The sequence below is a fragment of the Drosophila mauritiana genome, chromosome X (assembly GCF_004382145.1).
Source record: "Drosophila mauritiana strain mau12 chromosome X, ASM438214v1, whole genome shotgun sequence".
Classification (NCBI taxonomy): Eukaryota; Metazoa; Arthropoda; class Insecta; order Diptera; family Drosophilidae; genus Drosophila; species Drosophila mauritiana.
In genome coordinates, this window is record NC_046672.1 from 16,657,810 (window position 1) to 16,681,247 (window position 23,438).

At 40.5% G+C, this 23,438-nt stretch overlaps 2 protein-coding genes across 5 annotated transcripts; one reads left to right on the plus strand and one right to left on the minus strand.

The window, feature by feature from the left end:
- Positions 1-497: 497 nt before the first annotated feature.
- On the plus strand, positions 498-15,720 carry LOC117147262 (glutathione hydrolase 1 proenzyme). 3 transcript variants are annotated; one of them, XM_033314083.1, is made up of 7 exons: positions 498-571; positions 11,444-11,659; positions 11,969-12,072; positions 12,451-12,985; positions 13,173-13,586; positions 13,723-14,364; positions 14,438-15,720. In XM_033314083.1, exons 1-7 carry the CDS (start codon positions 513-515, stop codon positions 14,937-14,939), a joined length of 2,472 nt encoding a protein of 823 aa, XP_033169974.1. In that variant the 5' UTR covers positions 498-512; the 3' UTR covers positions 14,940-15,720. The 3 variants fall into 3 exon arrangements, with proteins under 3 accessions (XP_033169974.1, XP_033169976.1, XP_033169975.1); XM_033314085.1 differs by having other exon boundaries at positions 12,724-12,985; XM_033314084.1 differs by lacking the exon at positions 498-571 and adding an exon at positions 5,706-5,939.
- Positions 15,471-23,245, minus strand: LOC117147263. Of its 2 annotated transcripts, none has more exons than XM_033314088.1 (3): positions 23,162-23,245; positions 16,438-16,846; positions 15,471-16,365 (listed from the first exon to the last, which is right to left on the minus strand). In XM_033314088.1, exons 2-3 carry the CDS (start codon positions 16,843-16,845, stop codon positions 16,159-16,161), a joined length of 615 nt encoding a protein of 204 aa, XP_033169979.1. In that variant the 5' UTR covers position 16,846; positions 23,162-23,245; the 3' UTR covers positions 15,471-16,158. The 2 variants fall into 2 exon arrangements, with proteins under 2 accessions (XP_033169979.1, XP_033169977.1); XM_033314086.1 differs by lacking the exon at positions 23,162-23,245 and adding an exon at positions 17,757-17,849.
- Positions 23,246-23,438: the final 193 nt, after the last annotated feature.

The following is a 23,438-nucleotide window of genomic DNA, read 5'->3' on the forward strand; positions in this document are numbered from 1 at the left end:
CTAACGGCAGCAACAATTGGCCGGCCCACGTGGGTGGATTTGGATTCGGATCTGTATTTAGCTGCGGCCGTAGCTATGAGGTGGCATGGAATGGGGATGCTGATGCTGATGGTGATGGTAATGTTAATGGGAAATGGGGCCGGACTCTGCCTCTGCCGGCGTCGCAGCGGCAGCATCTCCGGACGGCATCTCCGCCGGAAAGTGAGAATTCAGTCGGAAAGTGAACGCCGCGAACGCCGCCGCCTCCAAAAATTGTCGCGACAAGTAGTAAACCCAACTTTCAAGCTATTCTATATTCAAACTGCCAATTCATAATTCCAATTCAAAACCAAGCAAAGTTTAATTAAAGGAAATCCCACCGTGCCCCGAGTTCATAATTATTTTTTTGTTGAAATTTTTTATTGTGCGTGCATTGGCATAAGCGATTTGAATCGCCAGCTGGCGGCATCCGAAAGCTGGAGAGGAGGTGCTAATCCCATAGAGAGCACAATAAAATCGGCAAAAGTTGCGAAATGCATTCCACGGCATGCGGCGTTGGTGCCTCGGCCACAAATCTCTCGACACTGCAATCGTAAGTTCACCTGGGTTCAAATCGAGATCGAAAGAGTCTTGGAAAATATATTTAAATTTAATAAGGTCGTTACAAAACATGCAAAATACACTCGAGCCCAAAAATAAGCTAAAAATTTCGATATAAATATATAGAAATATATGCAAAATAAGAGTTAGCTTACCTACAGCTTTTGAGAAGCGCAGAGAACGGTGGCATATACTCAAACCTTTTTGCGATGTGCCTTGGCCACAAATCTCTCAACACTGCTATGGTAACTTCATCGAAATATATGCACAATATGCTTACCTATATATTTTGAGAAGCGCATAGAAAGGTGGCATATACTCAAACCTTTTTCCGATGTGCCTTGGCCACAAATCACTCGACACTTCTATAGTAAGTTCATCGAAATATATGCAAAATATGAGTTAGCTTACCTACAGTTCTTGAGAAGCGCATAGAACGGTGCCAAATACCCAAACCTTTTTGCGATGATAAATACATGAATAATTCGTATTTTTTGGCCACTAGGCAATTGCACAATAATCTTTTGGAATATTTAAAACTTGTTTCAAGGTTTCTAATATAGTTTTGCCCAAAGTTCCACTAACTAAATACTTCGTAGGCAGCATAAACAAACGTTCTGGGTGTTTTGGTATGCTCTCAAAGGTAGCCCAAAGGAAATGTTTACGTTTGAATCTTCAAAATGTCTGAGTGAATTCAAGGTAATCAAAGATCAAATCGCTTCAATGTTGTTTACATTTACATGCCAGCCAAATATGTGCATTGGGCCCATCCCCGATTTTTTTGTGTGTACACTAGTGCTTCCATCGGATATTTTTGTTGCCATTAGTTCAAACTTAAAGTTTCGTCGATTTCAGTGGACCGCAAAACAATCCATCAAAAAAAAAGAAGAGGGAAATTGCGGAGCGCGGAAAAACCAACAAGTGAAATTCTTGTGCCACGTTTTTTTTCTCTTGCAGGGAAATGGGGAGGAAAATCGGTGGAAATGCGCGGGTTGGGGGCGTGGTCACATGCTGGGCCGTAAAGTAGCTCACAAGAAGCGCAATGTAAACAATTACTCACTCTGCTTTTCCGCTTTTCCTGCCCATCGATGTGTGTCAGACGAACCGAAAATAGTTTCCACAGGATGATTGGGGCGTGGCATGCCACATGAAAGCGCAACACAATGTGGGGCACTTCAAAAACCAGAAATTTGAAAAAAGAAAACAAAAACATCCAGTACGCGAAGGGATTTTTTCCACGACCATTTAATGAGCCCGCCAAGTGCCTCCATCTCCATCTGCATCCATTTTTTTTGGCTCAGAGGTGGCGGGGGATTAATGGGCAGTGCCGATCAAGTTGTTGCCCAAACCCAGACAAATTCACGAATCCCAGACAGACAAGTGACAAGTTCAAATATGCACTGGGCAAAATAGATATTTACAAAATAAGAATCCAACACTGAGTGCAAACAGACTGAGTTCATAGGAACTTAAGAAATATTTGATATCTTATAAGCATAACTTAAGTGCATATTTAAAATACACTTGAAGAAATCAAGAGGTGTATTCTTTTATGATTTAATTCTTTTATTTCGAATTTATTAAGGCGTTATTTTGAGATTTTTTTTAAAAATTCTTACGCACACTCAAATATTCTATATTTTGAATTTGTTAGCTTACAGTGAGTTAGTCAGTACTATTAGTTTTCACTGTACTTAGTGGAAATGCAGAAAATATATAAATCTCGATTTCCGCGCCCCTTCACCACTGCGAGTGCGAGCGAGAGCGTAGATCGGGCCAAGGTTAGCTGGTTAAATGAGTTTGTGACGTCACCGCGTCGGCGTCGCCAACGACCAACGCACAAAAAATAAAAAATTAAAACTGCATTTGATGGATGTGTATATATATTTTCCTCTGCATTCGCACCTAAAAAATGTCAACGAGCAAAAAGCCATTTATTTAATTTTGGGCTGGGCCTGTGACCATTGATGGGCAGCTTTGCTGGGGATCGCAAATGCATAGATAATACTTATAAAGAATATCCCGCATTTCAATAGGTAATATTTTTAGATAACTGACATCTATGTTGTTTTGAATGATATGCAAGGCAGGAATTATTATGGAATTTTCAAGATGATATTTATTTATTTATGTCAAGCAAACTTAAGATTGATTTCTACAGCAAACAAACTGATATATGTTTTTATGTCTACAATTTCCTCTCTGATTTTATAATTATACTTTCATAAAATCTATTTTCCAGCATATTTCGATTTTCAAGACCAAAAGAAACCCACGCAATGTTGTGTTTACAGTAGCTGTGATTCGGTATGCAAATCGATATAAAGTGGAATGTGATGAATGATTCCAAACCAAAAAGGGCAGATAAAGGCAGGGTCAAGTGTTGAGTTATGTTTTTTTACAAACAGTGGGATGAGTCCGCGTGATAGATTCCCTGTAATTAGCCCATTGTCATGTGGATGGACGCAATGCCGCCCACGCCGCCCACAAGCGTACGCTTCAAGTACAGTGAAGCCTCCCCCAAGTCGCCCCTCCTCTTCGGTCAGTGTGCACAACGTGCATTTAGGGTAAATTATCATAGCATGCCAATTTAGAGGTGATCAGATTAAGGTCATATCTTTGTTTGTTGTCACACATTGGAAAAATGCGTTGTGGGGGTCAGTGAGGTTGGGCTACACCGAAAGAAAAAGTTGGGCAGATATTAATTAATACAAATAAAACAAGAAAATATTGTGTTAAATTTAGATCAATTTCAACCAATTTTTCAGGCCTTTTTTCTCTTAAAATTAACTTTCTAATATTCAAATTTTCTTATGAGTGAATTAATTTTTTCGAGTATACCCAAACTGCGCTCAACTGCCGATAATTTGTGCAATTTGTTGACACACATTTTAATTTTTTCCGTGCGCTCTTTTTTGTTCGCCGTTTGTCGTCTGCTGCTGCCTTTGATTTGCCTCTGGATCCAGCCACTATATAGTTTATAGTATATAGTATATAGTATATAGTATACTGTTCAGTATGGCGACTGTGGCAAATTGCACGCTTTAGCAGCACGACATCGCGCATGTATAAATAAATAAGTACATATGTACATATGTACGTATGTATCTCAGTATCTTTGTATCTCTGGTGCAATTGACATGCTTCCATGATCATCATCCTCCTTGTGGCGTTTGGCGTTGCCTTTTGTCCGCTGCGCAGCTCTTATCACCGGCAGACAACTGCAAATGTCAAACAGCAGCGGAAATCTGCGTGGCCCCACAAAATAGTAGAAAAACAACAGCTCGGATGCCCAGCGGATGTGCGGAGATGATGGCCAAACGATGACCACTCCAGCGAACACGCACAGCGGGCCACAGTCGCGGTCAAGGCATTAGATCGGGTGCTGGGCTATCGAGCATATAAACTTTTAAAAATATATATCGACAGTTTTTAGTCGTCTTGCATAACTTACTTTTATTTTATTGACTTTTTACTTAATAGAAAAGTATCAAACAATGTTAAATTCCCAGACGTTTAAACCAAAATTGTACAACTACAAATTTTTTTTATTACCCTTTATTAGGCATAAATTTTGTTATTATTTATTTATTTTTTTTTAATAGATATAAAAATGCTTGCCCGCTGCTGTGACTGCAAGCTTACTTGCTTACCATTATCTTATTTCACCTGTTCCAACATAAAGCGCTGCCAATTTCACCTGGCTTTCAGAAGCACACATCCGAAAGATACTCAAAGACCGCTGAAAGAGTCAGTAGTCAGATAGAAAATTAGATTCAACAGTTGGAGGAGGAAAATTCTCAGTAATGGGAAATAAATCAAAGTAAAATAAATGAGGATATAAATATATGTATATCCTCCTCATAAATATAAAAACTACGCTTATCCTCACTCAATTTGCCAACCTTGGCGGCGATTGCAATTAAAGTGATTTGATGATGTCACTGGATTGTCTCACACATTTTCCGATTTTCCCTCCATGTTATCATTACTATTTTATTTCGCTTTTTTTTGTTTTTTTTGTGTTAGCTTGGCTTGGTTGCTTGTGTTTGGTTTGTTTGTTTGGTTGAGCCTGTTTTGTCGCCTCGCGTCGCTTTGTGTGTCCATTTTTGTGTGTCACTGTCAACAAATTGCTCTTAATGGCTCGCCGGCGGGTGGGTGGTGGCCACTCCCCCCGGCAACCACTGAAAAAATAAAACCAAAGATACAACTATAACCGAAAGCCAACCAGAACTCGCAGAAGCTAGCATCCAGATCCATGATGGCAATCACGGCAGCTCTATGTCCATGTCCATCGGGGTCGTCTAATTTTTTGTGATTTCCGCACCGCCAGCAACAATTTGCAATGCAGCGTGGAACGAAAAATAAATAAGTAAAAAAATAAAATAAAATATAGTATCAAACAAAAATACAATAAGAGCAACAGCAGCTGCGCTGCGGCAGCGACGCAACTTCGCTGCCCACTCGGCTAGACGAAAAGCAGTCGTAGACAGAGATGGCTAGCATTTTAGAAAAGGAAGCTATGCTATATTATCTTTAAATATTATCACTATAAGATATCATAATTAAAATTAAAATTGTATTAATATCTAAATGTATTTTGAAGCTCTTGAAAATATGAAAATTATGGGAAGGGATATAAATATGAATGTATGTATATGAATAAACAAATGTTATTTTTTGTATAATATATCTAAGCAGTTAAATGAACCTGTTACTTATTTAAAGAGATTTATTTTTGATTGCTGAGACTCAAAGGATATTCTAACATTAGCTGATTATCTGAAAAGATTAAAACGACAGTCTTTACACCTTCCCAGTTTTTGACTTAGCTTTCGCACTAAAAAATGTTTACTTAAACATTCTATTAAAATCTTAATATTAAATCTTAGATTATGTGTTTCGAACTTTTGTGCATTTGTTACAATTGTATAATTGCTAGTACCACAAACTTACAACTGTGAGTGAGAATGTTTTTTTTTTTCAAAATTCGAAATTCTCGAAATATGTCGAGAATCAAGCCAGATGGGCATCACTGGCTCTGCCGGCGTCGCCGCACAACGCTGCCGCTGCGCCAGCGTCGTCGTCGTCGTTAGCGGCCGTTCTTAATTCAGTTGACCAACAGACGCAGACGACGTCGCAGACGTGACACGCGACTAAAAAATATAGCTAAAAAGAAGTTAAATATATAATTGAAAATTATAGAATTCCCACACAGTTATATATAGCTGCGGTATATATTTGCGTAGGATACGATACTACGAGTGCATTCGTTACTCAACTCCGCAATTTTTTGAGTATAAATCAAAAAAACGCGCGCGTTTTCGAAAAAGTTATACGATTTAAATTAAAAAAAAAAGGTGACAAAACATAATTTTTTTATTCCATTTTGTTGTTGTGTGCGTGTGCGTATCAGGATTGTTAAATCAAGATGTGTTTTATTTTTGTTGTATGTTTCTTGTTTCTTCATTTTTTTTTGTTTAATGCTGGGCCGGCATTCGCCAGGTTCGCCCACCTGAAAAAAAAACTGTCCACCACAGAGCTGAAAAAATATAGAAGGAGATATATGTATATGTGTATTTATAAAAAATACGTTGGCAGCAACAAGTCCAAGTCCAAGTCTAGGGCCAAAAAAAAAAAAAAAAAAAAAAAAACAGCGTGTCTTTTCCGTTTCATTTTGCAATTATTATATTTAAAAATAACCGAAAACAGCAGCGAAACAAAGGCGTCGGCCAAAGAATGAAAGCCAAATAAATGCCAGACGCCGAAAATGCCGCCAAATGCGCCAAAATGAAAAAGTTATAATAATATTAAAAAAGAGAAAAAAAAACAGAGAGCGTAGAAAATCAAACACTTGTTGAGAATGCACTCTGTTTCTTGCTGAAGGTCATTGCATACCCTGAGAAATATTGGTGTTACAAATATTCGAAAAATTTGTAAATTTATGATAACATGTCGAATTCCCGAAATGCCAAAAGTTTTCCAGCTAAAATTCATGGATATCCATATCCATGGGTAGCATTGCCATAAATCAGTCGAAGAATGGCATGAAAATGTAAAAAATTTATGGGAGGGGTGGAAAATAGGAAGAGGTTGCTAAATAGTTTTCCCATATATCAAATTGCTTGAATGCAATTTTTAAAATGCTTTTAAATGCTTGTAGTTCTTAGTTTGAAACAATAAAACTAAGACTTGGTCTTTATCAATTGGTCATAAGAACAAAAAGCGGAAGGAGCGAGTTAGAAATTCCCGAGAACTTACAATGTTGATATGAGCGCCAAGAGAGGAAATGAAAATGGAAGTGGGCTTTCTGCCATTATTTTATCGCGTATTTGAATTTGAATGAACTCCGCTTTAGCAGCAGCAGAGGTTTATTGGCCATCATGGATGGCAGCTGCAAAAATATTGTATTTCCAGCGAATCAAAGGTACTGGTCGTAACTCAATAGGAATGTGAGTGAATTAAATGTAATAAGCTTGGCTGGGGATTAGTTTGACATGTCATGTGAGTCTATTTTTGGCAATCACACAACCCCTTAATCTTTTTATTGGCTTTCGGAGCCCTGACCTTCACTCCTGGGCCCAGTGGGCACAATAAAGATAATGGGCGGGAAAACACACAAGAATATCACAACTGCGATAGGTCGAGTTCAGGCTCCCTTTGTTTTCGGCTTATCTTTTGATCCCGCATGAACTCGCCGGCACTCTCTCCTTCCCATTTCCCACTATTTTCCATCGTTTTCCATTATTTTCCATCATTTTCCATCGTTTTCCATTATTTTCCATCATTTTTTCTATTTCTTCAGTCCAAGTGCGGTGTTTGTTTGGTTTGTTGCTATTTGGTGGGCTGGTTTTTTTTTTTTTTTTTTTATCAAGCTAATTCCCAAGAGAGCGCTCAATTGTTGGCTCAACAGATCCAGATCTGGGATCGGGCCACTTAGTCTAACAGTAATCGACGCTAAACGCCGTCTCGTTTCGGTGCCTTCAGCTGATTGCTGACAACTTAATCAAGCGAACGGACGAGTAGAGAAGAACAAAATCAGAGCTCGGAAGAAAAGGCCATGCCAGCTAATATCTGGATCTGGGTGTCGTCTATCTGCTACACAACACCCAGATGCCACTCGACACACCATACTACATACACTACATAGCACACAATGTGCACCCGCATTGGGATTGCGCTACTTATCTGGTGGCCAGTGTCCCTGAACTTTGGGCGAGATCAATTTGCACTGTCACCAATTTGGATTGGAAAATGCGAGTGCCAGTGCGGCGAATGTGTCAAAATCCGTGAATCAGCAAGGGGGCTGGGGGGGTTAATCCTCCACAATGACAGATCTTTGTTCTAGTTGATCTATGGGGCGAGTCCCTTCCTTCCATTATCTCGTCTGGGTTTTGAATTGAGCATCTTTGTGCTGAAAGGGTTAGGCAAATAATACTACATTTATACATAACAATGACTTAATAAGAGCTACGTCCTGAGAATATTTACTATATATTACTATCCGAAAGGATAGCAAAATGAAATGAATACAAAATATGATATTTTACCTTTTTATCTAACTAATAAAGAACTTACAAGTGAAAATACGTATATTTTGAGTAAACCTGTTTAGCTAAAAATACAATAAATGTTCTAATACGCATTTACATCCAGCAGATTTTGTAAATTTTATTTTAAATTATATTATATTTTTGAAAAATCGTATTTTTACGCGTTAACTCGCTATCACTTGTGTTACAAAATTTATAAGCGATATTAGATTTTTTAAATAGGTTGTTTGTCATTTGAATACTTCCTTTATGATTCCCGAACTTTATGGCCGTTCTAGATCTTTGAAATTCGCATTGAGGCATACCATTTTCATAATGCTCCCGTCCATTCGATTTCGAAAGATGTTTTTTGAGTAGCTGCGAACAAAATAGAGTAAAAATAGCTCTTAGCCGACCGACTCCTCGTAAAGCTGGGAATGGGGCCACTTTCGGGTCTCTGGGCGCAAAAAACTCAAAAGATTCGTCATTTTGGCCAACTTTTGGGACATAACAAACTTTGACGCATTGCAATTTGGAAAATTTTTAGTGTCTCGCAAAGACGTTCGTCACTCGGAGCTAAATTATGCCCAGTATTGGCCCTCGTCAAGTTTTGATTTATTTGCGCCGGTCTTCGTGCATTTTAATTGTATTTGTTTTGTCAAATTTTTGATTTAATTGCCCACCGAATCGATTCGTTTGGCATCCGAAATGCAAATTGGATTGGTGCCGCCATTTGATTGGGCTTGGGCATGCCCGATCAACCATGATCTATGGCCATCTGCCCTTGCCCTCTTGAAATGCAAACAATAATCAAGTATTTTGTGTGGAAATCTACTCGAAATAGCATGTGCTTAGCTGAGAATCTGCTTTTGGGTTAAATATTGTAGTTAGTTGAAAGGAAATACATACGTGTTTAGTATGTCTGTTTAATAAGAAATATTCAACTATTTTAAATAAATTGTAAATATTTCTCTGTACTAACTAACCCATATCTTTAAGCTATCCCATGTACTCCATATTTCCGCTTTCAATACTTTTGATAAGAAGTCGGCTAAAGATGAAAGCCAAGCTATGATTTTCGCATTCCTTTGCCTTGTGAATATAATGAGTAATTAAAGTAATGCACACTCGCATGTCTAAAACACATGTAGCCATGTATTTGGACATGGGTGTACTTATTATTTATATTGCTTGTCGGTCACTTCCCCTAAAAGTACTGACCCAAACGAAGAAACTATCCAATAGCCATAATTTAAGCGATTTCTTATCGGATTTTTGAAATTATTGCTATTTGCTTAGTCTTCACACGTAGGCATAATGACAGCCAATTCCAATTGCGATTTCATATTAGTTAGCTGGCAGTTAATTTGGTTTGCAGGCGCTGCGCAAGCGCCAAAACTAAAAATTGTAATGTGAAAATGAAGTAGCCAGAATTTAAATGGACGAAAGGCGAAAATTAAACGTTATTGAATAAATATGTAATGTTGTGTGGAGCGAAAGCTTAACAATTTTAAAGTTATTTGCATATTTATATTACAAAGTAATTTAACTTAATTAAAGCATAAGCTATTTAGTTTTCTCATGATTTCCGCGAAGCACTTGCCAAACAAAGTTGCAATTGAGTAATTATCCTTTCCTAATGACCACCACCAACACGCCACCTGTCGTTCGGTTCCTGCGAACCGCTAAGTGCAAATGGCAATCAATTAAAATGAAGCAGAATAGGGAACTATTTGTGGGTATTTGTATTTAATTTGCTATGGTCATGGCACGGCGAACTCTATTTTGGGTTCCATGTGCCATTTTTCGTGGGCGCAGCCAGGAACAAGTGGATCGTAAACCCCAATTGCATTCCGAATGCCTCATAATTGTGGCTTGTTCTTTCGGCCCACCGACCATTTAACGAAAACGCAACGAAATTAAATGCAGTTGACCCAAAAATAGCGCGAATGCCTGCCCGCCAGGCAGCGCAAAGTCGGCAGCAGCAAAGAGTATTATTAACCAGAAAACAAAAAACAACATGGGCAATATTAAAAAGTGCACACAACGTATAGGGCCATTCATGTCAGGCCGAACTGTAAACGATGTACAGTGGTACTTGAATAAATTGACTGTAAATGGCAGAAAATATCGCAAATGTTTCTGTGATTTGCCAGTTAATAACATTATACTTTTTTAGACAAAAATCTTTCTTACATGTTCAACAATTGATTTTAACAATTTAATTTTAATACTATGATAAAATTTTAAATTTTTAAATAAAAGTATTGGTAACTTATATATCACAGATTTCTCTCGGTGTAGCTGCTTAAAACTTCGAACTGCTATCAAGCACGATTAACTTACCACCTGCATTCGAGTGTGTCTACTTTTTGAGCACCCTGTTTTACGAGGGGCTTTTCCTCTTCAGCAAGTGTCGTCATCACTGCGTTGCGGGATAAGGGGAGCTGGTTGGGGTTTCAGGGGTTAAAAAAGGGGGCGGGGGTTGAGCGAGTGCGAGTGGCGGCGTCAACAATTACAAATGTAGCCCAGGTCAGGACCGCGGTGCAAAAGGTGCTGCCCTGTCCGTTGGATATGTTTTAAATTTTTTATTTTTTCCCATTTCTCTTCGCTGGCAGCAATTAACCCAATTCCCGCGAGCAGTGACTTAACCCAACACCAACCCATTTCCGCCCACAAAATCCCGCGGACCACGCGAGCTCACAATCACAACATTCAATTATGGTTATGGTCGAAACAACAAAAGGAAATCCACTCGCTCGATTGAGGAAAATGCATTTCCCACTGCTACCGCCTCGGACGGCGTCGCTGTCGACGTCGACGCTTGTCTGACCCATTTTTATACGGGACACGCCCACCCAAGGAACGTGGGGTCGGTGGGCGGTGGGCGGTGAACGGTGTCGGGTAGTCGAGCACACAAGCCACATCCTGCCATCAAAGTTGGCGATGACGACAGCGATATAGTTGTTGTTAGAGCTGTAACAGTGGAGTTTCGCTAAGACGAACTTAAAAGCTGGCATATGCCAAATTAAACCAAATGATCAAGTTTTTATAAAATCAAAAGATATTTGTTGCTTTACAAATATTAAAGATTATAAAGCGCAATTTATACCCAATTTTCTATACTTGTGCAAATTTATGGAGACTCCACTGTACTTGTCGTTGAATGAGAATCGCTTGAGATTGTCGGTGCTTGGGCCGCATTCATTTTCAGTTTCAGTTGCTGCTGAAAGCTGCTGGCGAAAACTGTTGCATATTTTCGAGCGCCGGGGATAACAAAAACTGTTGCATTTGTTTACAACTTATTTTGGAACTTTTTTTGTCAACTACAGCTCCATCACAATCCCAGCGGGATCAGCGGGAACGGGAACAGGTGCCGGAGCAAGTGCAGCAGCGGATGCCCACAAGATGGTGCACCACAGCAACGAGGATGCCATGAACAAGATACCACTGAAGTCCGCCGGCGGATTGGACTCCGACGAGGAGAAGAATGGCGGCGAACTCATGCAGGACACTGCCGCCGCCGAGGAGGCGCGTCGCGAACAGATGTGAGCATAAAAAAAGAGCATTAACAATAGCATTTAGCTGCGAAGTGTCCTTGGCGAGTTTTTATGGTTGCCATGCGGAGAGGAAGTGGCTTACATAGAAATCGCATTCATTGGATTGAGCCAACTGCAATAGCGCGCGGATAGTAAATTCTTGTTTCGGACAATTTGCAGATACAGTTCTGTTCCATAAACAGAAGTTCAAGGATGCGGCAAAGGCTTTCTATGTTATTTAAACATTCTTTTTTTAAATCACAGAGATTTTGACTAATTATTATTATGAACATGTGAATTTCAATTGGACTTTTGCAGGCGCGTAAAAGTTTTGGCCTGGATGAAGAAGCTAACTATCGTGCTAATCTGCTTTATCGGCATTGCCCTGATCAGCTACGTGATTATTAGCCTGTGTTTCAGTGGTGAGTATGGGCGAAATCGGGTTAAAGGTATATAGCCAACCACATTCAGCTAACAATTCACTCACCCACTGCAAACTAATACCGAAACTCGATTCACATAGATATTGTATGTGTAGATGTGTATTGTGTATTGTACATATGTATACGAACAGACGGACTGTTTTTTAAAGACCGAATTTAGTCAAACTGTGAAAATGAAATGAAAAATAGAACAACCTTCGCTTATTTTCTGCATGCTTTCGATTCATCTTAACCAAGCACCTGGCATTTAATCTAGTTCAAAATAATTTCTTCTATTGTGGCACCAAAAAGTATTCACATGAACAAAACCCCAACCAAAAACTTTACACCCCAACTCACTAAACAACAACAACGAAGACTGGCCTAAATCGACGCCAAATAGAAACAACACAACAACCACAACAACAACGACAGCAACACCAACAACAATAAGCACAGAGGCAACCATACCAACAATTGCACCGTCAGGATTAGCAACAACAATAAGCACCAGCACAACAACAATAGCAACAATAGCAACAAGTGCAACACAACAACCACCAACAGCAACAACAACAACAACAAGAACAACAACCACTAGCAGAACAGATAGCAATCCCAGCCCCACACCTAAAACATTTCATTTAACAGATGATGAGCAGCAACAGGAACCGGAAACGGAAACGGACAACATTGGCAACCTCAATCTGGGAATCACGAACACAGCGACCACGCCATCGGACGTCGTCCTGCCCAATGTGGCCGCCTCCACGGCGGCAACGACGGCGGCACCACCCACCTGGCTAGCGGATCAGATCAAGATCGATACCAGCGAACATTACAACTCGGTCCTGGGTGTCTACCAACATGGAGCCGTGAGTTCCGATAACCTTGAGTGCAGCAAGATCGGCAGGTAACTAACTATATGTAATTCTATGGGCTTTAAAGGTAGAATTTAAAGATCTAAAGATAGAATAGTGAAGGTAAGGTTGCATGGGACAGAGCCACAATTCACCAACGTTAGCCAATTTGTAGTTTTGGGTCACTTAACATTAAATAAACTTAAGTATAAAATATTAATTGAATGTTTTTATTATTAGCGGCATTCTGCAGAAGAATGGCAGCGCGGTGGACGCAGCGATCGCCGCCCTCCTGTGCAACGGCCTGCTGACCCTGCAGAGCATGGGCATCGGTGGTGGCCACCTGATGAACATCTACAACCGGAAGGAGCGCCACGCAACCGCCATCGATGCCCGCGAGGTGGCGCCCTACGAGGCCACCGAGGACATGTTCGCCCAGCAGCCGGAGAAGTCCGACCAGGGACCGCTGAGCATCGCTGTGCCCGGCGAGGTGATGGGCTACCATGTGGCGCATCAGAAGTTCGGACAGCTGCCGTGGGCGGAACTGGTCGCACCATCGCTGGAGCTCTGCGAGAAGGGATACCATGTGTCGCAGCACATGGAACGGGCCCTGGGTATGGCCTTGTCGTACATCAAGGAGCGCGAGCAGTACCAGTAAATTGTCGAAAAGCTTGAAATTGCTCTAAGAGTGCCACATTTCTTTAAGTGTACTTTTCTGCAGCTTTTCAAGCAATTTCAGGCTCACACTTTCGTGAATAGAGCTTCTTTCTAAGCGTATGATTCTTTGCAGAACCTATCTGAATGCGGAAACTGGCAAGCCCCATGTCGCCGGAACGGTTGTTAAGCCGCCCAAAAATCTCTGCAAGACCTACAAGCTCCTGGCCGAGAATGGACCCATGGACATGTACAATGGAACGATAGCCAAGTTGCTGGCGCAGGATCTGCAGGACATGGGCAGTATTATTTTGGCCGATGATCTGGAGTCATACGAGGCCGATGTGATCAACTCCATTACCATGGACTTGGGTGACGACACCTTGTATGTCATGCCTCCGGTCAGTTCCGGTTCGGTGGTGGCCCACATTCTGGCCATCCTGCAGGGCTATAACTTCACGGCACAGGATCTGTCCACGGATGAGCTGAAGGCGCGCACCATCCATCGATTTGCCGAGGCCATGAAGTTCGCCTTTGCCCAGCGTCCAGAATTGGGCGATATGCATTTCATCGATGCGCGAGAGCTGGTTAGCCGGCTGAATAGTCCGGACTTTGGCGATCAGAACCGGGCCAAGATCAATGATTCCCACGTGCTGCCCGATGCCCAGGCGTATGGAGCCAACTTTGCCGCCATCGATGATCTGGATGGCACTTCGAATTTGGTTGTCTTGGCGCCCAACGGTGATGCCGTCTCAGTGACCAGCTCAATCAATGCCTAGTGAGTATCCATTGTTAGCCTGCGAGAGCTTTTAAAATGGCCTGGATTAATCTACTCAATATTTATCCATCAGTTTTGGCTCCGGATTAATTGGATCCCGTACGGGTATTGTTCTCAACAACGGAATGAACGACTTTGCGGTGGAGAACAACTTTTTTGAGTTGCCCCTGTCGCAGTCGAATAAGATCGAGGCCCACAAGCGGGCGATGTCCTCGCAATCGCCGATTCTTCTGGCCGATAAGGAGGGCAACATGAAGATGGTCATCGGATCAGCTGGAGGCAGCAAGATCATTCCGGCCGTGGTTGAGGTGGTCGCCAATGTTTTGTGGTTCGGCAAGGATCTACGCCAAGCGGTTGATGCACCGCGCTTCTACCATCAACTGATGCCCGATGTCTTGGAGTACGAGAAGGATGGCTTCTCGGAATCCCTGCTCCAATTGCTGACCAAACGGGGACACAAGTTGAAGGCCATTTCCGTGAAAAGTGGATCCATTGTCACGGCCATTTCGAGAAATGCCACAGCGATCTATGCGAATGCCGATTATCGCAAACGCGGCGGAGTTGCAGGTTTCTAGGGTGAGGAGTTGAAGAGGTCACCCAACCAACCAACCATCCACCCATCCACCCATCCACCCACTCACTCATACACGCATACGTCACACACACTCACACACCATACACGCACGGAAACATTGCATTGAGATTAGAGTAGAACTGCCCGAAAAAGAGAGCAATTTCCATGGAACAAGAGAGTATAAATGGGCAGATCTGGCTTAGAGAGTGGTAAAGCAGATCGATCGCATCAAGTGAAAGTATTTAAGCTAGCTATGTCTTTTTTACATACTATGTATATCGTACGTTATATAAATTTATATGCTACTACCTAACTACTACCTTATACAATAAAAATAAAAACGAACAAAAACCAAGAAGCCGAATCTTATCAGGACACAGGTTTCAATAACTTTCGAATGGAATTTCGCATAACCACTATCTTAACTGGTTGATTATCCATTGAGAATAACCGAATGATTCTTATTGTATGCAATGCCATGATTTTGGGGCATTCATTTTTGAAAGCCCCCAAAAGATGCAAAACTGTGTGCTTGGATTTCAATAAACTTAATAGGAATTCTTTATTTCTGGAAAGCAACTGTGAACGTTTTCCGACATTTGTTGGCAATCGACATCGCTATCGATATGGCTATAAAAGTAGTTGTAATCGAAATATACATACATAGTTATATACAGGCGTAACGCTAAGACTAAGACTAATTACTACCCTGTAGTTTTGTTGTTTGATTGCCGCCCTGCCCTGGCATTGATTCAATATACAATATGTGTGTTTAAAACTTATATGAGCGCATCATGTGTGTTTCCGTTATTTCTTTTTCGGCTATATACAACTTTGGACTAGATGCTGTGCGTTTCAAAAAACTCTATGTACAGTGCGAGAGAATCGATATCGTTATTGATAGGCTCTACGAGTTAAAATACTATCTGCTTAAAATCAAAGTAAATACAATGCCATAATGCTTTGCTAAAAATGTATAATAGACATACGGATATATTGGCGGCATTCAGCTAAATGCTCTGGGAACTTTCGAAAACACCAGAGTTTCCAGAACACCACCTATCGATATCGATATCGAGGTTATAGATTTGCTTGCATGTGGTTACTTTAAGTGGGTCAAGTACAGAAATCCGTTGCGCTGCCAGTTGGGAAAAAATCTCTTAATTCTCTCTCCTCCTTCTACTGCTCCATTAGTCCTTTCAAATCCCTCCCTCGCCCCACTAGATGTGCAGGGTGGTACCGGGCGGGGAGGTGGATCCTCCACCTCCTGGCTTGGCTGAGGTCTGTGCCGGCTCCAAGTACTTCGACCGATCCATTTCGATGACCAGGCACTCGTAGGCCGGCGGCGGCAGCTCGTACTTGACCACGCTCTCGTAACTTGGCGGCAGTGAGTCCACAATGCGCAGCACATCGTTCTGGGAGTTGATCTGGAATTATAGTTTCGGATTATTAATGGAATATTTACATATAAGCCACTTTCCATCCTGCTCGGCACTCACATGTGGCATGGCTCCATTGGTGGCCCTGTTTCCCGCCTCGTCGATGGGTCCCGCCCAAATGCAGACGCCCATGCGGTGCGTGACATATCCGCAAATGATCACGCTGATCACCAGCATCCCGATGCCCAGGGCGAAGACCAGCCAGCGGGACTCCACGCTGTTGTCCCGCAGATTCTTCTCCAGCTGCAGGGCGCAGAGGATCAGCACCGGCACGGCCACCATGGCCACCAGCAGGTCCACAATGGGACGCTGGGTGCTGGGTCCGGCGTTCAGGGGACTACGTCCGGTTCCGGATCCATTGGGCGATCCACCGGGGTGTTCCATCGGATGGGAGCCAAAGTTCTGGCTGCTGCTGTTCGGGGTCAAGGTGGAACGGGCCACCACAGTGTTGTGGTTTTGCAGTACCATTCTGGAAAATGAGACACAAGTCCAGGATTACACGGCGGAAAACTAAGGGCGATGGCTTATTACAAATATTCTCTATTTATTTCGATTTTGTGAAACAATCACTTTGGTACTGAAGCCTACTTATATATTTTCTCAGGCCTGATCGCATCGATTTGAGATTATTGTTAAAGTATGAGGTTATTTTTCCTAGTGTAGTCTAGACATCTCATGTTTATTCGATGGGAACTTCGGCTAATTGGTGGCTCTCAATTGTTAATCCCCAATGAATACCCATGAGATTTTTGCAGTGGAAGCGGTTCCGATCGCTAACTGTAATCACTGTACTATCCAGACAATGGGTTATTATACATATGCAGCATACTATTAGATCTAATTTCATAAGAATTCATGCAGATGCATTACACAAGAACAAAATATTTAATGTACATACTTAGATTTGAATCGATTTGTGTCCAGTATGTGAGAAATTAAGCCGAATAGTTTTATTGCTAGATTTTAACGAGGTTTTATTATCGTGTTAATGGAGTTGGCGATCCGATATTTTTCAATTTATTTCGCCGCGAACACTTTCCTGCCTAATTGCCGTATTCGATTTGTTTGGCAAATATTTAGCGTGTTAATAATACAATAAACATTTGATAAACGCCCCATCTTTGTCAATAAAATCAACTGCGTCACTTGGGCGCAGACGGTGAAAACCAAATATTTGCTAAGCATTTCTCGTTTAGAGTCCAATTAACATTGGTTAGCATTCAATTACCGGCCAAGATGTATCATATTCCAAAGCCCACACATGTGCATGTCTTCGATTCTGATTGGTATTGTGGTCTATATAGCCACATACATACACATATGTACAATGTACATAAACATAAGCATATATACATAGATATGGCGAATACCATTCGTACCTGGGATCAAAGGCGTTGCTCAGCAACAAGTCGTAAACGGCGCGCATTTCGATATTCGTTCTATTCACTCCTCTCGATTTTGTTTTTTCTATTGATATCAATTGGTTAATTTATTACTGTCTCTATATTGTTGATGCGAGCATATTTATTCAATGATTTCAGTTGAATTGTTGATGCAGTCTTTCATTTTTGCAGCCATCTTATGTCTATTTTTTACTATTTGAGCTATGAAAACTGCTTTTAATTCTCACATGGATTTTAACGAATAAAGTTTTTGTTTATTATTTAATTAATTAATATCCAGGGTAATTAAAGCACGAGAAATTAACGTCTTGTTATCTGATTAGTTGTATTAAGTGCGCTTAACACATTGTTTATATTGTTCGCTTTAAAGATGCAACTTATTATACAAATTTTTCTTAATGAGCGTTTCTATCTACACTGAAAACGAAATCACTGAATATTTCAGATATTTTCAAAAGTGCAAATTAATACTATTTAATTCGCTTGCTGCTTGTTTGCATTAAAAACATTAGGTAAACAATAACCGGGTGTTTACGTTTAATTTATATCTACTTGTATTTGCTTTGTTTTTCTTTATAAAGTTTATAATTTATGTGCATATTATTTATGGTTTTTGAGAGAGGAGCGCTTTATGGCTGTGTTTTTTTTACACCGCCCAGAGATAAGACCGAAAAATCAAGATGAAATGGCATTAACGCCACACCCGGCGTATACTTGATGTGTAAAACTATGGTGGATGGTGGACCTGCATCGAAGATCGGTCTTATCAAGAGGGGATTTCCAGTTCACTTCAACGATAAGGAACTGCACGTGATTGTTTGTCGTTCTTACACACATATGTATGTGCATATGTGTATTGATTTGCCTCAATAAGAAGATAGTATTTGCACCAAGGCGTTTGTCAATTAACACTTCAGCATTGGACTTCACTTGCACAGAATAAACAACAAAAAATAAACAATTAAACAAGCTGCGAAGGAAATTAAAGCCAGCTCGGTCGGGCTGAAACCGATTCGTGGCGATCTGGGCTGGTCAAATGTTGAAATCGGACTGGAAAAGCGTCCAGCAAAAGTGGCCATATAGCATAATCGATGTGGATATGCTGTCAGCTGGGAGCTTCAAAACTTTCATATCTGGACTTTGGACGCACCCTAGTGTTTATGGAATTGAAATAAACAATTGAAATTCAAGTCAACAAAAATAAATCGCCTTAACTTTGGACAAATGTATCTTGGTGCTGGATTATAATGAGGGATAAACTAAAATTCTGAGTAGTGCATTTTCCGTTGGAAAAGTGCCAGCATACCCTGGAAACAGCAATGGGCAGCAGCACACGATCACACAGAATGCAATTTAAGAATGAAAAGCTAAGCGGAAAAAATTAGTCTATTTTTTTTTGTCAATTGCAGTGGTGAAAATTAAATATTGCAAAAGGGAATGGAGAGTTGATAATTGCCCAAGAAAATGATAATGATAGCAGCCAAGTTAATAGGGTTCTTGTCATCTGGTATTATCTAGAAACCGGTTGCAAAGAATTGCCATCGCTCCTTTGATATTGTGAACTTTATCTGAAAGTTGTCTGAACTCTGGTAGATACATACATACAGTATGTGTGTATTTCAGATACCAGATAGCGTGGCGACATGTCTTGATTACCGGTGAAATACTTAAGATCTCTGCAAATGAGAATGCGGCGCACTTCGAGATGTGAAAACCTCGAAGTCGATCAGACAATGGAAATTTGCAATTGTAATGCCAACTGCGTCTACTGAATGAATCGCCACAATAGATACTCTCTTAATTGCAGTCCATATAGATTGTGATATACAGATGCATCATATGACAAGCGCAAATATCATATACACAGATGGTGTGCGCCTGTTATCAGTTCACACTGATAAGACAGCGGAATGGCTTAAATATATACCCTCAAATAAAAACCGGTTGGTTGCAAAGTGTTTGTCATTGATTGTCCTCGTTTTTATTCCCGTTTTCCGACTCGTTTGCCTCATTTGAATGATTTAATGCGCTTGTTAATTTATAAAGTTTGCTTTCTGGGTGAGGACCCAATTTGGGAAGACTCCGACATCGATTTGCGTAAGAATCGGGGCGCATTAACCTTTTCCCTTGTTTCCCGTTATTGTTTCCCTCGAATTTCATCTGTGTGTATGTTTTTGCATCCCTATAATCAGCCAACTAATTTTGTTTGCCATAAAGATACATATTTGCGAAGCTGCAAGATTAAAGATTCAAGTCAATCTTTGCCCATGCATTTCCGTATCTTTCAGATACTTCTACATCTTCATTAATAAACTTCCGGCGCAGGGATGATATGCGTAAGTACTCTACGTGACGATATTCGAATTTCCATTCACAAATTGCATCAGCATCGGGTCGAAAATCGGTTCGAGTCATTGACCAGATGTGGAAAAGCACATTATATATCCAGAGGTTAAGTATATATATATATATATATATCTTTACCGGTTGCATGTGCACGTTGTCAGCTGACTGGCAGTACGAATAGCAAAATGATTGCCTAAAGATACAAATTAGCTGTCAGCGCGACGCCCACAAATACTGGGAAAATCGACTGAAGGGAAAGGCCGAAAGAAAAGCTGGCAAAACGCTAAATCGCGTTCAGTACACATATATAGCATATAGCATATAGTTTAGTCAAAATAACCGGCAATTACAAATAAAACATAACTACCACTGGCTGAGCTTGACTTTGAAAAGAGGGACTTTGGTCGCGATTCGAGCGTCAGCAGTGGCCCAGAAACCCAATTGGAGTACAAATCAGCCAAGTGCAGAGATCACCCGAACATTTATCGGTTCCATATGCCATATAAATATATGTACATAAGTATCATATTTCTGATGACTCGGCTTGAGTTGCTTTCGAGGGAGCAGCACTTTCGATTCCCGCTAAATTCGCATTTAGAGTTATGCTTCTAAAGGCCTTCGGATTTATTTATTTCGATACTGGGTTCTCCAGTTGGCCAGACTTACAAAGAATTTGCCTAGACACAAAAACAATAACAAGGCCGTAAAAGTATACGATTCCCAGTAGACGGGTGAATTTCCCTATTTGTTTTCTGGAGCACATGCGTCATATATGTACATATATACCCTATGATTCAGCCCAGCTGGATAGAATTATATGTATCTGTATGTATATAAAGATTTGGCGAATCTGCAGTTCGCCTCGAAATCTTCTGGGGCTTATCAACACCTGATAAGAGGGTTATTGCAGCTCTAGTGCCACAAAAGATATATTAGATGTGGCAATAGCACTATGTTTTCTGTGCACCGCCCAGATTTCCCCCATTAGTTGCCAGGGAAAAATGATATACAGCTGCAAAAATAATGCATTTAATGGGGGTAGATTTTCATCGGATTACATTGGATATCATGTTTATATGGACTGGTCAGAATTTCCCAGCTTGCTGCAGGAATATGTAATATCACCCGTACTTGTAGATACATATCATGAACCTTGAAGGTGACATTCAAATGCGCCAGCCAATTTCCAATCAATTGTTTTGCAGCTAAAGTATTCCTAATCTTGAGAATGCCAGCTATTTTATGTTATTTATTAATATTATTATATATTTGCCCTTTTTTTCTAAATACGTTATGAAACCGCCAAGGAAGACTATAGTTTGACGGGCAAAGTTGCGTTTGTGGCTCAGAACAATGCACAATTTAATTAAAATTCCTTGGCCGCCATTCCCGACCTCCCTCACCATTATCCGATGTGTGGCAATCTATATGGCACAAAGCAGATACAACATAGCATAGCACAACAATTTCCTTAATTGCCGCGACAAGAAAATCATAAAACTAAAGCGGAAAATGAAAAAGAAAAACTTGACGAAACTGACGCCCACAAAAAGCGAGGCAACCGATTCTTGGGAATTGTCTGGCCCACTTTGCAAGGGAGCCTGAATCGGATATAGTACCCGACGCAGCACAGCAGCGGGCAATTAAATAGGAATCCGAACTCTACAAAATTATTATTGAACCTACGACTCAGCTATACTTCAAAAAGTTACAAAATAAAAAAAATCTATAGAAACCCATAACTTTTTCTGCCCTTTTCATTACATAATTGGTATTCCCATGGGAAAATCTAGATACTTTATCTATTCGCCTAACCCCCACTGTGTGTTGCACATCTGTATCTTCAAGTGCTTTACATGAGGCAAAAACAAAATGAATCGATGACGTTGCCATGGAGTGGCATTAAATAATGTATTAATTGATCAGATCGCCGAGTGTCGCTGAATTGTGAATGGGGGAGAATTTGTTGCCCGATGCCATTTGATTGACTTAATGGGCGGGGCGCAGCCTAGGGGGCGGGGACTCGTGACCCCCTGTGAAGTGAAAGCTTGGCCGGAGAAAAACCGAAAAAGATTCCTCCACTTGTTCAGCTCGCCGCTGCTCTTCTCTATTTCCTGTTTGGTCACGTAGTCAAGTTTTTGACAATAATTGGTGGCCATCGTATATAGGAATAAAAAGTGCCTCGGCTCGTTCTGCTAGTTCTACTTTTATTGTTTGTATTTTTTTTTATATTTTTGTTTTTTTATCACATGCTGGACTGCGCAAGAAGTGGCTATATATACATATATATGTGTACAACGATACTATATATAGAAACTAATGATGAAAACATTTAATTTCTGTTGCCTGCTATCAATAAATTTTATTTATCCGCTCTTGACGATTCTTCTCAACTCTTTTGTGAAACAAAAACATTTCGAGGTGTGGAAACGCTTTGTTTACTTTTTTCCCAAGGGGGGGGAGGGGGATTTCAAAATAAATGGCTTTGTTTTAGCTGCTGATAAGCATTGAAATTGAAAACACCTGTTTTCCAAGCGAAGGAATAGCTCACATTTTTTTTTTTTTGCCAATTGCATGGTTCACAAAGAGAAGAAAAGAAGAGCAATGCAAATATGCACACCAGCTGCCTGCCATCCCTTTCGCTCCTCTGACGTTTGCCACTTTGTGCATTTTATTTATAGAATTAGAAATCGGGGGGGTTTTTGGGGGGTTACTTGGGGTAAACATGTTCGGTACACTTCGGAAAAGCGACCCACTTGGAAAAACCTATTTTGGAAAGTTGTGATTGACCCTGTACCATGGAATATACTCGTATTCGTAGTTTGAAGAATTCTTAATAATGATTGAAATTATGATCTTCAAGGGGAACATCATCTTTGACTACTTTATGTAACGCTCTTATATCATAAAATCTATATTCATGTGTATATAAGACCTTTTAAGAATAAAGCATTGTTGTTGCAATGTTATCTCCGTTTATTACTAGCTTAACTAATTCTTAAGTAGCATATAGGAATTTCTCTGTGTGTACTCACTCGAAAACGCTTTTTGGCCGCCGTGGATCTTTCTCTCTCCTTCTGCTCTCTATCTCACGCACTCTTTCGCTCGTCTCGTTTTTGCAATTCTTCGATTGAATTCTCTTCCTCACATTTGAGGAGCACAAAAAGCCAAACAATAAAAAATACAAACAAAAAGCACTGAAATTCTGTTTTTCCTTCTTTTGTTTTATATTAGCAATTATGCACGCTTTTCAATTGTTTTTCGTGTGGGGGATTTTTGTTTTTAAATTTATTTTTATTTTGTTTTGTTATG

Excerpts from the sequence above, each read along its gene's own strand:
- LOC117147262 (XM_033314083.1), top strand. The coding sequence starts at position 513 with ATGCATTCCACGGCATGCGGCGTTGGTGCCTCGGCCACAAATCTCTCG. Across the intron at positions 12,073-12,450 it reads TATTAGCCTGTGTTTCAGTG|ACTGGCCTAAATCGACGCCA; the intron begins GTGAGTATGGGC and ends ACAACAACGAAG. Across the intron at positions 13,587-13,722 it reads AAGGAGCGCGAGCAGTACCA|AACCTATCTGAATGCGGAAA; the intron begins GTAAATTGTCGA and ends GATTCTTTGCAG.
- LOC117147263 (XM_033314086.1), bottom strand. The coding sequence starts at position 17,803 with ATGCGCGCCGTTTACGACTTGTTGCTGAGCAACGCCTTTGATCCCAG. Across the intron at positions 16,847-17,756 it reads AGCAACGCCTTTGATCCCAG|AATGGTACTGCAAAACCACA; the intron begins GTACGAATGGTA and ends CTCATTTTCCAG. Across the intron at positions 16,366-16,437 it reads CCAATGGAGCCATGCCACAT|ATCAACTCCCAGAACGATGT; the intron begins GTGAGTGCCGAG and ends CTATAATTCCAG.